This window comes from Phaenicophaeus curvirostris, chromosome 8, assembly GCF_032191515.1.
Source record: "Phaenicophaeus curvirostris isolate KB17595 chromosome 8, BPBGC_Pcur_1.0, whole genome shotgun sequence".
NCBI classification, from domain to species: Eukaryota; Metazoa; Chordata; class Aves; order Cuculiformes; family Cuculidae; genus Phaenicophaeus; species Phaenicophaeus curvirostris.
This window is the reverse complement of record NC_091399.1, coordinates 6,803,546-6,817,576: the sequence shown is the minus strand read 5'-3', so window position 1 is coordinate 6,817,576 and position 14,031 is coordinate 6,803,546. Positions and strand designations below refer to the sequence as shown.

Genomic DNA, 14,031 nt, shown 5'->3' with positions numbered 1-14,031 from the left:
ACATTTCTTCCCAATACCTCATCTCAATCTTCCCCTCTCAGCTAAAAACCATTACCCCTCATCCTGTCCCTGCACTCCAGGGATGACATCAGTTACCCTTCCCTTATCCACCCTCCTTCAGTCACAATCTGTCCTCATTGAAGCCACGCTGGCTGTCATCAATGACCTCCTTGTTCTCCATGTGTCACAGCACAGTTTCCAGGAGGATCTGCTCCATGATCTTGCCAGGCACAGAGGTGAGACTGACAGACCTGGGGTTCCTCTGTTCTTCCTTTTCTCCATATTTAAAAATGGGCATTGCGTTTCCCCTTTTCCAGTCTGTAGGAATACACCAGACTGCCACAACTACTCATGTACGATGGATAGTGGCTTAGCCACTTCATCCACCAGTTACCTCAGGACTCACGGATGCGCCCCATTGGGTCTCAGGCACTTGTGCACCTTCAGGTTCCTCAGATGGTCTCACACCTGATCCTCCTATGATTCTATGCTTTGTGCCACATTTCTGCCTGCTGGCCCAGTGTTCATGATTACACTGATTACTCCAAAGCCTCAGGAGGGAGTTCTCCCTCACTAATTTGTCAAGGACTGTCAGAGATGCTCTGTCTTCCCCGCAGAATGAGACACGGTTCAGTACCTGAAGCCATTTGGGAACTGTGCACACCTGCCTATGGTACGTACATGACATGACACTGAAATATCAATAATCCTTTTCTTTATCTTCTCACATTACATTTTTGCATTGGAAATATTTAGTTCGATGTGCTGGTCAGTGTTTTGTGCCCTGCAGCGTGGGGTCCTTTCTGTCTCTAGTTTACTAACGCAAAGGGAATACACTTCCCTTATATACAAGTATCATTAACAACTTGAGTGTTTCTAGCTCAAACTACAATTATAGAATCTAACAATCCAGCAAATCATAGAATGATTTGAGTTGGAAAGGACCTTAAAGATCATCTAATTCCATCCCCCCTGCGATGAGCAGGGATGAATCTAAGGAACTTGTAGATTATTCCATGTAGGAGAAAAAAAATCTAGAGAGACAGCCAGTATCTTCCAACCTAACGTGTTAAGGTTGGAATATTATAAGGTTGTTATTTATATGACGTGCCTTGCACACAGCAGGAATCAACCAAAACACTTTCCTTGCTTGCAGCTCCAAGACCCTTTCTGCCGGTTTTCACTCCATCCTTTCCTAGAGCAATATTCCAATGCACAAAGAGGCTCTAAGACAACCACTTTCTCCAGTACAGCTCCCATTTCTGCAGTATTTGTCATTCCTTCTAATTCCAAGCATGATTTCACACAAAGCTTCTAGGTGGCAAGTGCCCACTTGCGCCAAAAACTACTGACACAGTTGTCACGAGTGGGAATGGCCTGTGGCCCTGTGAAAATGCCATTGGGAATGAGGAAACCACGGGCAGAACTCCAACAGCGCCAAGCAAAACCTCTTACCTATGTAGGCAGCGCATGTGCCTTGAAGGAAGGATTATGCACTTCCTTTTCCAGGGAGCGCCTATTGTACAGCTCCATAAAGAATTTCATGGTTCCTTACAGGCAGCTTTAATGAAGCCAGACAGAATAAAGCAAGCTGATTTTACACATTCTGTGCTCAACTAATTGTGTCAGGCACCTGCAATTAGTCAGAGTAGTTAGGAGAACAAGTGCATCTTAAAGCGTGGCATCCTAGTAATGTCAGACAGGGAAAACAGAGCGGAGTGGGCTGTCAGTCCAGAAGGTTCCCGTCAAGAATTTGCATTACATTCCAGTGCACTGCAAAGTAAATCCAAACTAATACAGGCAAACAAGAAACCCCTCTGATAGCAGCTGGAGGTCAGCTGGGCTCACTTAGCCTTGAGAGTAGTGCAGTAAGACCCCGCACGCTCTCTGAATCAGCTCATTGGAAAGCAGATCTTGCATCTCTGACCACATTGCAGGTAGACATATCAAAAATTATTTGCTCCAGCTGTTAAACCACGACTGCTTGATCCCAGCAGCTTAGTCTGACCGATACATCATCTCATTCCACCCAAGTTCCCACATCACTTTTCTAGGTACAGGTGTGTCTATTCTAATCAGTTCTCTTAAGCTTCCTCCTCATGGCCCATGCGCTCTGCCCTCTGAGGGTCTTCTTCAGCGGTCTCTGGATGAAGGCCACAGATTTTCCTCACAGCTGAGCTTTTCAACTCCCCTTCTTGCGTATGCTCTTAGACTCCTTGGACCCCTTTCAAGGTTGCATCCTGTCTAAATTGGTTCTTCTCCCTCTTATCATTGCACTAGTCCCTGTTATCTGGCTTAATTAGATACAGTCACGTTCTTTCCCGTTCTTTCTAATTGCAACTTTGCTAAAATTCCTTAGAATTCCTTCCTGAAGTACCCAGGCACAAGCTAGCTGAAAGTTATTATTCAAGCTAATTCTACGTTTCAGTTCTAAAATCACAAAAACTATACATAATATTAAATTACATAACAGGTTAGCAACTTACAACAAATAATTTCTTCCTTCAGGGTCCTTGGAGACTGAAGTACATACAAGATCACCATTCTTGCCAGTGCAATTTCACATAGCTAATCCAAATGTTTGAAGAAAAAAGCCACGTAGCTAAACTGACTTTGGTGCAAGAACTCACTTCTAAACATGCTGAATGACACCTCGATCCCTCGGGGGTCACAGCGAATTGCTACAGAAGCCTCTAGAGAGGAACCACTGCTCAGTACAAGAACAGCTGTCAATCTTGTTCTGAAATGTTTTGGTCCATTGATGGCCTCTGTGCTTTCTCCTATATGGTCCAAAGCAATTTTACACCCTGCCTGTGGATCCTCCTGCTGGGATCAGCGTGACTGAAGCTGTAAAAGTGAACAGATACCTTCTTTCTGACTCAGCTATTCCTGAACTCACCACTCAATCCTTCCTGCCCTCTCTCAGTCATACCCTGAAAGCTTATTACAACCCAAAGTGAACGCAGTGAACTATTTGAGGTATTTCCCACTGTTTTACTGCAAGGAGGGAATAAATCAGAGGAGCCTTAAGAACAAAGCTTCCAACACTTTGCTAAGCTGAAGTGTAAAGTTTAACCTGTTTCTATTAGATTTAACTCTACTGGTTTCAATATTTGCGTTTGCAGCTCTGTAAATTGCATTTCCAAATACTATAATCCTAGGCAACACCTCATCTTACCAAGAAGATACAGGAAGAGCCTAAGGGGGATAGAGAACTATGCCAACACCTTCTCGGTGGAGAAAACCCAGCACAGAATCAAGAAGTGCTGCTGATATAACTTATGTTACATGCTATGACGGCTACTCCTGTCCTGTTGCTAAAGGGAGAGGATTTCACTCTCCGCTGCCATCTGCCAGACAAGATGATTAAAACGCATCTTAGCCAACAGACAAAAGACATTTTTCCCCCCTGGAGGGAGAAATACGCTTCAGCTTTTGAATAACAATTACATTTTTATATCCATTTTTCAAAACTTGCCGTTAATTCTTAAAGCAAGATTTATTGAGATGCCTCATGGTGTCACTGTCCTGGTGTTGCATGAATATAAAACATGTATTTGCAGAACATTTGGCATTTGCATCTAAATCCCACTAGGGATACACACCGATTTTTATAATACAAGGCTATAACAGTAACAAAGAGCAGGCAATTTTCTGTACAAGACTGGAGAAGCGTGTAATGCTTTGTTGCACGTCCAGATGTAAACCTCTGCCCATCTCTCTGAGCCAGAGCTCTGCGTGCACAAGAGGCCATAAAATATGGGTTAGGAGGAGTTAATGACACATCTGATGTAAAGAGCAGCATTTCTGCAGGCTTGCACTGCTCTGTTCTCACCAGCTCCTGGACAAAGAGCCATTCACTCCCCGGCCTTGTATGAATGCTTTGCATACAAAAAGAGACAGGAGAAACAAAAGGATCCTGTAGCCCCCAGAACTTTTCGGCTTTGCTTGGTGTTTGGAAAGTTATAGACTCCACTCAAAGGGCCTGACTAAGCAAATGAGATCAGAATGTAATGGGCAGTACTGAATATTTAAATGCTGAAAAACAGAGTAGAAAATGCACCCCTGCATCTCTGTTAAGAAGGGAAGGGAAGAAGAGGGAGGAAAATGCATTCAAATGACTCAGAAATAATAATAAGAAAAAGAGGTTCTCTGCAAACCCCCCAAACAAATCCCTAAATAAGTCTTGTAAGCCTCAAAACAAGTGACTTGGAAGCACAGGTACTTGGCAAGGAGCTTTGAATTATACACACAGAGTCATGGAAATAAAGTCACTTTTTCATCTGAATAGACAGACCACCTGGAATACAGGAACACCACAGAGGAATGAACAGATGCCACAGCAACAACAGTGAGCCCAACACTATGTAACTACCATTCTGAAAGCATAGCCTGCTACCGAAGGACCTGCTCCCTCAATGTCCCCCTCTCTACCTTCACTTTCCTGTCCATCAAGCCATCCTCCAGCAGAAAAAATGAACTGAAAACATAAAACTAACTTAATATTTGCCGTTGTCATCCAGCTCTGGCTCTCCCATCAAACAGTATCAATTCCCTTCTCTAAACTCCTTGAGATAGGGACCGGTTGCTGTTTCCTATGTGACTGCGCCAAGCACAGCGTGGCCCTGCTTTTAGGTGCCACCATTGCAAGGAACATGATTGCCATGACAAAATAAGATATGTAAGAGAGGAACCTGGCCCGCTTCTGCTCTCCTCTGGACACCTAAAGCTCTTCAGCTTCCATCGCATTTGTGAGCGATCACTCCACAGCACACCCAGTCCTGGGGATACTGGAGGATCTCTGCGGAGGCATCCTGCGGTTCTCCCACCCAAAAGGGGCTGTGCTGTCCTTTCCCTCTCTCCAGGAACTTCCATCGAGTGTTTTCACATAAAAATGTCAACAAGATTTTTTTTTTCTTTTAAATCTCCCTACCCACTTCTACCAAACAAAGAGAAAATACCAGTACACAGAGCATTAAAGACTTGGCAGGTTTTCAAAGCTGCCTCCTGCATTTAGATGCCAAACTTCCACGAATGCACAAAGATGAAAACTAAGCTGTTTAAAATCAATTACAATCCATTTCTTTTCTTCTTTTTAATGCTTGCTTTTCTCCAGAGGACCATACTCCACGGCTGCATGTAAATCATTCTAACTTTATAGCTTAGATTTTACCTATATTTCGTCCCAAGCTGTAAAATTCTAAATTATCCATGATATTCAAAAAGCCAAGAGAAACATCCATGGATTCCTAAACACGACACTCCTTAGATTTGTGAGGAGGGAAGGAAGTGGTGACCTCCTAGGATTTCCTGTGGATTCTATCATATATTACAAAAGGCTGGGGATAACGCTGACGAGGTCAGGCAGCCTACATGCCTCTCTTCTGAAGGAGACGTTATAACTTGTTCCAAGAGGTACACAAACCAGCGAGATCAGAATTGGGCCCAGAAAGAAAGTTCTGTTTTATGGAGACTTTTCCCTGTGCTTTCTTGCCCTCTTCTAACATTTTCACCTCTTTAAAGCAGCGTCAGAGGAGGAGGGCAGGGCCGACCTCCTTAGAGTCATGTACACTCCTGACCTGCTGCTGCTCTAAACAACTGGACCGCCTGAACTCAGATGGTGCTATAAATATTAATTAGGCTATTAGTTTGAAGGAAAGCCACAGTATCTGCACTTCCCTTATTCTCCCTTCCTGTCCTCAAAGCCAAGAGGATTAGAGGACAAGAGGATGTCCCACCTTAAAGCAGGGCTTCTACTCTGCCAGCACATTACAAAAACCCAATGGGACAGGAACTCGATCTCTTCCAGACCACAAGGACACAGCAACCCACAAGTCTGGCCCAAGATCCTTCCCCTCAGTCAGCAGCCAATGAAGCAGCGATTAACAATCACATTGTCTTTAGAAGAGGACACCTATTCCCCAGTTCATTCCTGCTTGAGTGCTTCCTCCTCCCAAATTCCTGATCTTTGAGTATCTGATTTTATAACTTCAATGTTTCACTAATTTTGTACGTTCCTGTTTTTAGGTTGCTATGGTCCTTTTCATGAGGGGAAAATATGGGAAGAAAACAGAACTGTTTATCTAGTGGACTCTCTAAACTTCAGTATAAAAGCAAGATTCCCAAAAGAAGTTTTCATCATCCTCCTAACAGTGCAGTTAATCAAGTTCAAACATTATAATGGCTAGAGATGAAACATCACAAACCAATAAAACCTTGACCAAGGCTAACTGACTGTAGGATGGGCAGCTGTTTCCATGGACTAGCCCTTTGGTCCAAACTCCAACCTTAAAATGCTTCAACCTTCAATTACAGAGAGATTTAATTATTTCAGTAGTCACTGAAGGGCTGAATTGAGGATCTGAACATGCTTTCCCATGCTTCATATCATCCAGAAATCCTGCAGCACCCACAGCTTGGCTTTGTGAGCAGAACCACCCATCGAATCCAGCCAGGCGAGGTGACCAAGAGGAAACAATCCAGACACTTGCACGTGAAATGATCACGTGTCCCATACAGGGGTTACAGACACAAAGTCATCTGTGGAGAAGCACGCAGGAGGACAACACGGCCCAATGCTACAAGATCCCTTTTCCTGGTCCAGCCCAGGGGCTCTGCAGAGACCAAAGGGCCAGCCCTACACCAGGGACCCGAGGCAGCCTCCCAGCATCAATAACTTCTCCCCACAAACATCACACTTGGGGGATTCACCCAGCCCAACAGGTTTGAGAGTAGATTTGAAACTTGCTTGCCAGACATAGGGATCTTCTACAGTTGTACAAATTAAATAAGTGGAATAAGTATGAATTGTTCTCTGCGTAACTGTCTTCTGCCTCCTGAGGACAGCAAAAATCAGCAGAGACGGACACGAAAAATACGGATGTATGAAAACCCAAGCTGAATTCCAAAACTGTCGCTGTGAGTTAAATCTTCTCTCTCTCTTTGCCCCAGGACACTCCTCAGTATCCGCATCATGGTCTGTTCCTCTCACTGTTTTTCTTTACCACCTTTTGACAGCAGAGCGTCTTCAGGGTGGGGGCTGTTGCAAACAATTCTAGGCATGTTTGTACAGTGATTTGTAAAATGAGGTCACAGTCTCAGGTGGGACATTAATTTGTGTTTCTGAAGCATCTCAGTAAGAGAGGAATAAGAACGGAAACTACTGAAAACCAAAACTCTGTTGAACTGGGTGGGGAACGCAGCCGGTTTGGTTCCTTAGCAGTCAGATGCGGCTTTCCTTGCCTGGTGACTATGCTTTACTGAGAGTTGGGATGGGGGAGGAATGTATTTACACATGTTATGTTTATATTAAAATGCTGAATTTTGCAGTATTCTTGACATCTGCCCATCAGGTTACTAAGCCCCGGTCCGCTATAAATAACGGAAGAAAATCCTGACAACACGCCCCTATCATGTAGATGCTGGCTCAGTTTCCATTACATATTGGCTCTTACCTGTTAAGGAGAAGCTCCAATACTTCGTTAGTGGAAGAAAATGTCTTGTATGTCGACAGAAAGATACTGATGTAGGTAAAATCATTGTCCCCAAAAGATGTCAGAAGGTTCTCCACGAGCTTCTCCAAAGTGCCTGCTTTTATAGTCCTGATCTTGCAGGTTTCATTCTGGCTAACGGTGTGTTCTGGAGGGAGCTCGTCCTCCTCCACCTACAAAGTTGAAACCAAGGACAAACATCAGACAGAAGCTCCCCGACACACCTTTCACAACAAAACACTGATTAAGTTCCAGCTTCTCACAGGAATATCTTTAGTTACTACTAAACAATGCTGTTAATTTTGGCTCTCCCAAGCATCAAATGTTGTATCAAATAACAGAAGGCTTCAGTATGTTTACCTTTAAGATACTTTTCTGACACATTCCACAAAATATTTTATAGTCTGACTGCTATCAAGTCATGTTATGACCCCATCATATATAATTATCTAAAAGAAAAGCCATTGTCTCACAAAGAACAATATTGCTTGAGGGAACACCAGTGGTATTTCAGTGTCTCACTTAACTTCTGAATAGACATGAAAACCAACCACAACTTTAGCATCAGCAGCAGCGACTCCCTTGCTGAAAACAGCAACACAGAACACACACAGAACCTAGGGTCACGGACACATTTGGATGTGAAACATTCCACGATGCTTTTGCGAGGAGAGTGCCAAAGTAATCTTGCAAACATGCCTTTATAATATTGCAATTTTCTCTTACAGTTCCCGTTTGGCACAATATTTGTCAACAAATCCAGGGTGTTGGGGGTCTTTGTTTTATAAACAGCATTTGTTTTTAATGCTTGCAGCCTGCTTTGAGTCTGACATAACCGGAAACATTCCCTTCAAGTCCACCACTATTCAGAAGACAGGTCAGGAGATTTTTTTTTTTACTAGTTTAAATACTTATTTGTTAGGTATGTGTGATAAAAAGCTTTACAAACAGGATTATATATTTTAAAAAAAGAACATTAACAAGAGCAATCTAACAGCATATCTCTCTTTGGGGGAATTCTGGCAGAAGAGTGTCCCTGTGCCTGTAGGAAGCCTGGAAGGGGCAGCAGCATCTTGCAGGATCAAGACACAAGGCCCCACCATGGCACGGGAGGCAAGCAGAGGTCCTGGGACACACGAAGCAACTGCAAAGTGGCACCATTTCACGTGCAACTTAAGCCACTGCAAGAAGCATCCCCAGAGGCTCTTTTCTGCCCCTCTGCCACAAGAAAGGGGGCTGGGAAAGCAGTCCAGCCAGCACCGAGCCCTTCATCTCCCTCGGTGGGATCAGCTTGAGCCAGGCGAGCCGCCCAGCCTGGCTCACCCCACAGCTGCAGAAACACCCGCGCTGACCCAGGGCAAACAAGCTCGGCTGCAGGATGTCAGACGATCTCGGGAAGCACCGCGGGTTTACATCTGTTCAAACAGACCGGAGAATTACAAGCTGGGTAACTCTGTCTTATGTCAGGAACCCATTAATGGCTTTTCTAAGCGCCAAACCCCACCAGCAGCCCAGCACGAGGAATGAGATCACACCAGAAAACCGGGAAAAGCTTTGTGCTATGGATCTTTTGGCTGCTGCAAAGAAGCTTTATGCACCTGACTTACAGGTGTATCTGGAAATATATACGACACCACCACTACAGAAACCCTAAAAGGATCTGTTATGACCGCTACGGATCTTCTCCATTCAAATTTTCTCTTAGAAACCCTTGCTCAGAAGGAAAAAACAATATTGACTATTTCTGCTGACTTTTTATCTTATAATTAAAGTATACTTTTGAAAATAACTAGTTACACAATACAACTGCTTTCCAACAGGGAAGCAATTCAGCATCGCTGTATTAAACTACTCATTTTCCATCCAGCGATCTCACCCCGCTCACCGTGTATTCACTCACAGCCATATTCTGCTCACTGAGTGTAAAAACCTGCCATCCACCAATGCGACTGGACCAAACAAGGGAAGAATATGCTTCCAAGATTGATACATGCACACAATTTTCTGTTAACTGCAACACTGCAGCTTGCCCAAGACATCACATTGAGAGGATGTTAACATCAAAGAAATGCCAAAGCAAAACATAAAACAACCCCAAACCCTGAAAATCTAAAAACGAGTTTGGCAGCAAAACATTCAACTGCTAGAAATCATTCGAAGAGACTTTTAAGGATTGTTTGTATTATTTTAGCAATTCTGCCTGTAAGTTTAAAAGGAAAAAGTCCTTGGCAGAGGAGCTCACTAACACACTTTTGGAATAAGACACTGTGGTCTGAGTTAGCACGCTAACAGGAAACTGCTCGGTCTGGATTTAATCAAGAGGCCATCTCTGCACCGACAGAACCAGGCTACCCAAGAGCAACAGAGGTTTCATGTTTGCTTTTGTGCTGCCTGCTCAGAGGAACACTATTGCTATTAGATGTTGCAAGTTCTGACAGTGGCACACTGATCACTGTTATGTGGTGCCAATTAAAGCCACCAGTGGTTTTGGGCACCAAAACAAGCAAGGCTCTCCAGCTCCCTCCATTCATCCACAACCAACCCATCCTGCAGTTTAACAAAGGTGCTAGACCCCAGCATCAGTAAAGTTTGTCTTGATCCTTTACAAGGTTGAGAATAAACAAACACGGCATTTTATAGTCAGATTTATCTTATGTTTTTAAATAGCTTCACTGTGATTTTTCAGGCAACGGACTGGCCTTGATAACGTGCTAGTGGACCTGCTGAGCAAATGGTTTCCTACCAAACAGATAACATCTTCCAAAAGCAAACGCAGAAAGATTGAGCTGGGGTATATTTCTGTAAGTCCTGATCTGCTGAGGCTGTGCAGTCACCGCTCTAGTGGAATTCTAATGCCTTTACCAATCCTCAGCTGTGCGGTACCTTCGGAGTGACCCACTCTCTCTTGCACCTATGCGGCACCAGATATCCAGCTCCTGCTGAAACAGGAGAGCTCGATGCACACCAAAACCACTCGGGCTAAAATGCTCCCTTAGAGACAAACCGATCCCCAAAGCCAGCAGCAAAAGGCTGGTCGGAAGGAGCCGTGCTCCGGTTCCCAGCTGGTTACAATGAAGGTCCTGACCCTGCCCGTCCAGGCTGGCTCCTGAACACCCCCAGGCTCACTGGCTCCCCACGGCGCTGCGAAAGGGCACAAGAGCCACACGCACAATTGCAGGATGTGGAAAAGATATGAGTATCAGCATAACATCCAACAGACGTCTTCTCTTTGCCACGGCCACCAACACAGGGCCACAAACAGCTACGTGCCAACCTTCAGTGGGATCACAAATGAATTACAAACTCCACCATCTCCTAAATTAACGATACATCCTAGCAAGAGGGAATAGAGGCTCAAGTGAGAAGGACGGTTCAAGCTCCAAGTAGTACAAAAACAGCCTGCCACCCAAATTATAACGTGCAGAACTGTAGTCGTTATTTCAGCAATATCACAGGAAACAATTGGTTTTACCCCAAAAAAAGCCCCCACTGGTCTGCAGGTTTTTTTCCAGTGCAAATATTACCTGTCAAGATTCTGAAAATGAGAATCATGGAACGAAATCAATGTAATTGTTTTTCATTAGGTACACTGGAAAAAAAAATACCAAAAGAAAACAACTGGGATGAAAAATAAGTCAATGAGATATCAAGTATTCTTCAGGCTCAGTCATTTCAAACTTGAACACTTTGGTAAAGAGCTGTTATACCTAGAAATTCTGAAAAATTACTTTTGGGAGCACCCAACTAATGAGTGTCTCTTAAACTGCATTTTTACTGATTTTGAAATATTTTTAAATGCTTTTGTCCTTCCTTGAAATGTACAGCTTTTCCAGATGGGCAGTCTTCCACTCTACCCATTTTTATCAACCTGTTGGGCCCTATGCTGGAATCAAACTGCCTAAAGGGCAGTAACTTATAAGTTAACTAAAAATAAAGCACTCTAATCAAGAATGACCGCCTCATTTCACCGCTTGCCTAAATGAAAATCAACTTCAACCTCCTGAAAGTAGGAATAAGGTGCTTTTTGTGATTTTGCCCTTAGTTTTTTTGATCTTGCTTTCTCACACACAGACTCTCCCGCATAAGCCTTGAGAAAGCAAATAAATAAAAAGGGGGAAAAAAATTAAACTCATGGAAACATTATGGTTCAAATGCTCCAGAAACCCAAGCATCCATAACACCAGTCTAGCAGAATAAAAACTGAAGGCAACCTGCATTTAACTACAGTCACATATCACTTAAAAGTAGCTAGACAGATGGAACAGAAAAGCTGTTTGAAGAATAACCGGATTCCAAAGAAAAACCACACTAAATTGAAGTAATAACATTTCTTTGAGGTGCTACGTGACTCCTATTTGCTTTCGTCATATTTTTTAAAGAACTGCAAAGATATTAACAACTTACTCCACACAGTATTTCCTTCCAATAAGGATCATAATCATAGAATAGTTTGGGTTGGAAGGGACCTTAAAGATTATCCAGTTCCACCCACTCTGCCATGGGCAGGGACACCTCCCACTGGATCAAGCTGCCCAAGGCCCATCCAACCTCGCCTTGAACACCTTCAGGGATGGGGCAGCCACAGCTTCCCTGGGCAACCTGGGCCAGGGCCTCACCACCCTCATGGTGAAGAAATTCCTCCTTCTGTCTAGTCTAAATCTGCCCCTCTCCAGTTTATACCCATTGCCCCTTGTCCTATTACTCCAAGCCTTTGTGAACAGTCCCTCCCCAGCTTTCTTGTAGCCCCTTCAGGCACTGGAAGGTCGCTCTAAGGTCTCCTCAGAGCCTTCTCTTCTCCAGGCTGAACAACCCCAACTCTCGCAGCCTGTCCTGGGATGGGAGGTAATGAACTTCATACTCATGCCTGCTCCCTTTTAAGGGGCGAACGCCAGGCTGTCCCTTACGAGTACTGACAGAGCAGCCCCATGGCAGCCGACAGCCCCGCAGGACTCACTCCAACTCGCACGCACTGTGCGGTCTCCCCTGACCTGTCCTCACCATATGAGCACTAAAAACCACTCTGGGAAAAGTGGGAATTTTGCACTAGCAATACAACTTAACACACAAGAAAGACAAGTGACTGGACTAAGCTTGTCAAAGTGTTTCAGTCACTGCCAGGGCAGGTCCCTGGCCACACACATCCCTGCCTTCTCCTGCCATGCCAGCAGGATTTCAGAGCCTTGCATCCCACCACTCTCCTCTCTGTTCTTCTCCACCCTGCAGAACTGTCAGCCTGGAAAACAGCCTGCATTAGATAAGATTTGGAATTTGAGGCAGAATTCCCACCCTGGGAAGCCGTGGCTCGGAATGCAGAATTTGGGTGGTCAGAGGTGGGATCACTTTCAGCCTGCGGACTCCAGGCAGGGTGGATGCTTGCCTTTGCCAGAGGCGTTGCTTTTATTGTACAGTGCATTTGGAAATAAAACGAAGACAGAGCTCTCTCCACTTCGCTGACTCCTGGGTTCTCATTCTGGATGCTGCTGGATGTCAGAATTCTGCATGTTGACCGCACCGAACTCGGAACCCAAAATAACTTTACTATCTCTTTCCTGTGATCTGACAGCTAGGGGTATTCCTGGATTTCCAAAGCCCCACCCTTTTCCTTTCCTTTCTTACCACACAAATAACCATTCTTGGCAGCAACCCAGAGTTTCCAGGACCAATTAATTCCATGGTCATTATACAAAAGGCACTCTCACTTCCTAGCTGGTATCTCTCTGAAAAGCTGGTGCACAGTAACAAAAGCTGTGGGGCAGATTGAGAGGTAAAGGGGGGAAAAAAGCCTCTTACAGACACACTGTGACTGGGTTCAAACCCTTTCACTCAGGCACCTTGCAGCTACTTAAAGTCATTCTGGGGAAAATAAGGAACAACAGACAGAGCAGGGGCTGAGCTCTGCATTCTCACCCCTTCCCAAGTTATGCAAATTCTGACCCATTTGGGTATCAGGAGCTGTGTGGCCTTGCTCTAAAGGAATCAAAGTGAAAGGAAGAAAGCCTAATTTACACATCACCTCTCGCTACATGCATCTGGAAGGGTTCAAGCAAGTGCATGAAAAAAACCTGCATCTCCAGACAGGTCTACATTTAAGTAGCATTGTCCAGTTCTTACAAACTTATTCAGTCATGGGAACACAAATTCCTCTTCTGAATTTGGTCCACTTGGAAGCAAAGGAATGCAGCTGTATTACTGAGGGAGAACCAAGTCCTCCAAGAGTTTCACCACACAGCACACAAGCTTTTTAGAGAGAACAAAATTTGCCCCAACAGTTTAGCCCCAAATCTTCTTCCCTAACTATCTTGTACAATTTATACACTTACCTTCTCATTGCCTCCTATCTACAAAAAGTTCCTTCTCACCCTAATGCTCACCTCCCTGGCCAGAAGAACTTTTAAACAAAGTCAACAAATGCCCTGCCACCCTCTTCTCCGACATACAGTCTTCAATGAGTTAACTGAACCTGAAACATCAGATTACTTAAACCCTTTTCATTTTGGTTTGAGCTGTTTCATAGTTCTACAGTTCACCACAACCTCATTCT

General features: G+C 44.3%; 1 protein-coding gene across 2 annotated transcripts in view; it reads right to left on the bottom strand.

Moving 5' to 3' along the window:
• RGL1 (ral guanine nucleotide dissociation stimulator like 1) overlaps positions 1 to 14,031 on the bottom strand; it is a 78,332-nt gene that overhangs the window by 42,708 nt on the left and 21,593 nt on the right. For both annotated transcript variants that reach the window (XR_011337849.1, XM_069862323.1), the window contains exon 3: positions 7,455 to 7,663. Coding sequence is in view for 1 of the 2 variants with exons in the window: in XM_069862323.1 (XP_069718424.1) it covers positions 7,455 to 7,663 (209 nt within the window). In the remaining variant the exon portion in view is untranslated. The remainder of the gene's footprint in view (positions 1 to 7,454; positions 7,664 to 14,031) is intronic.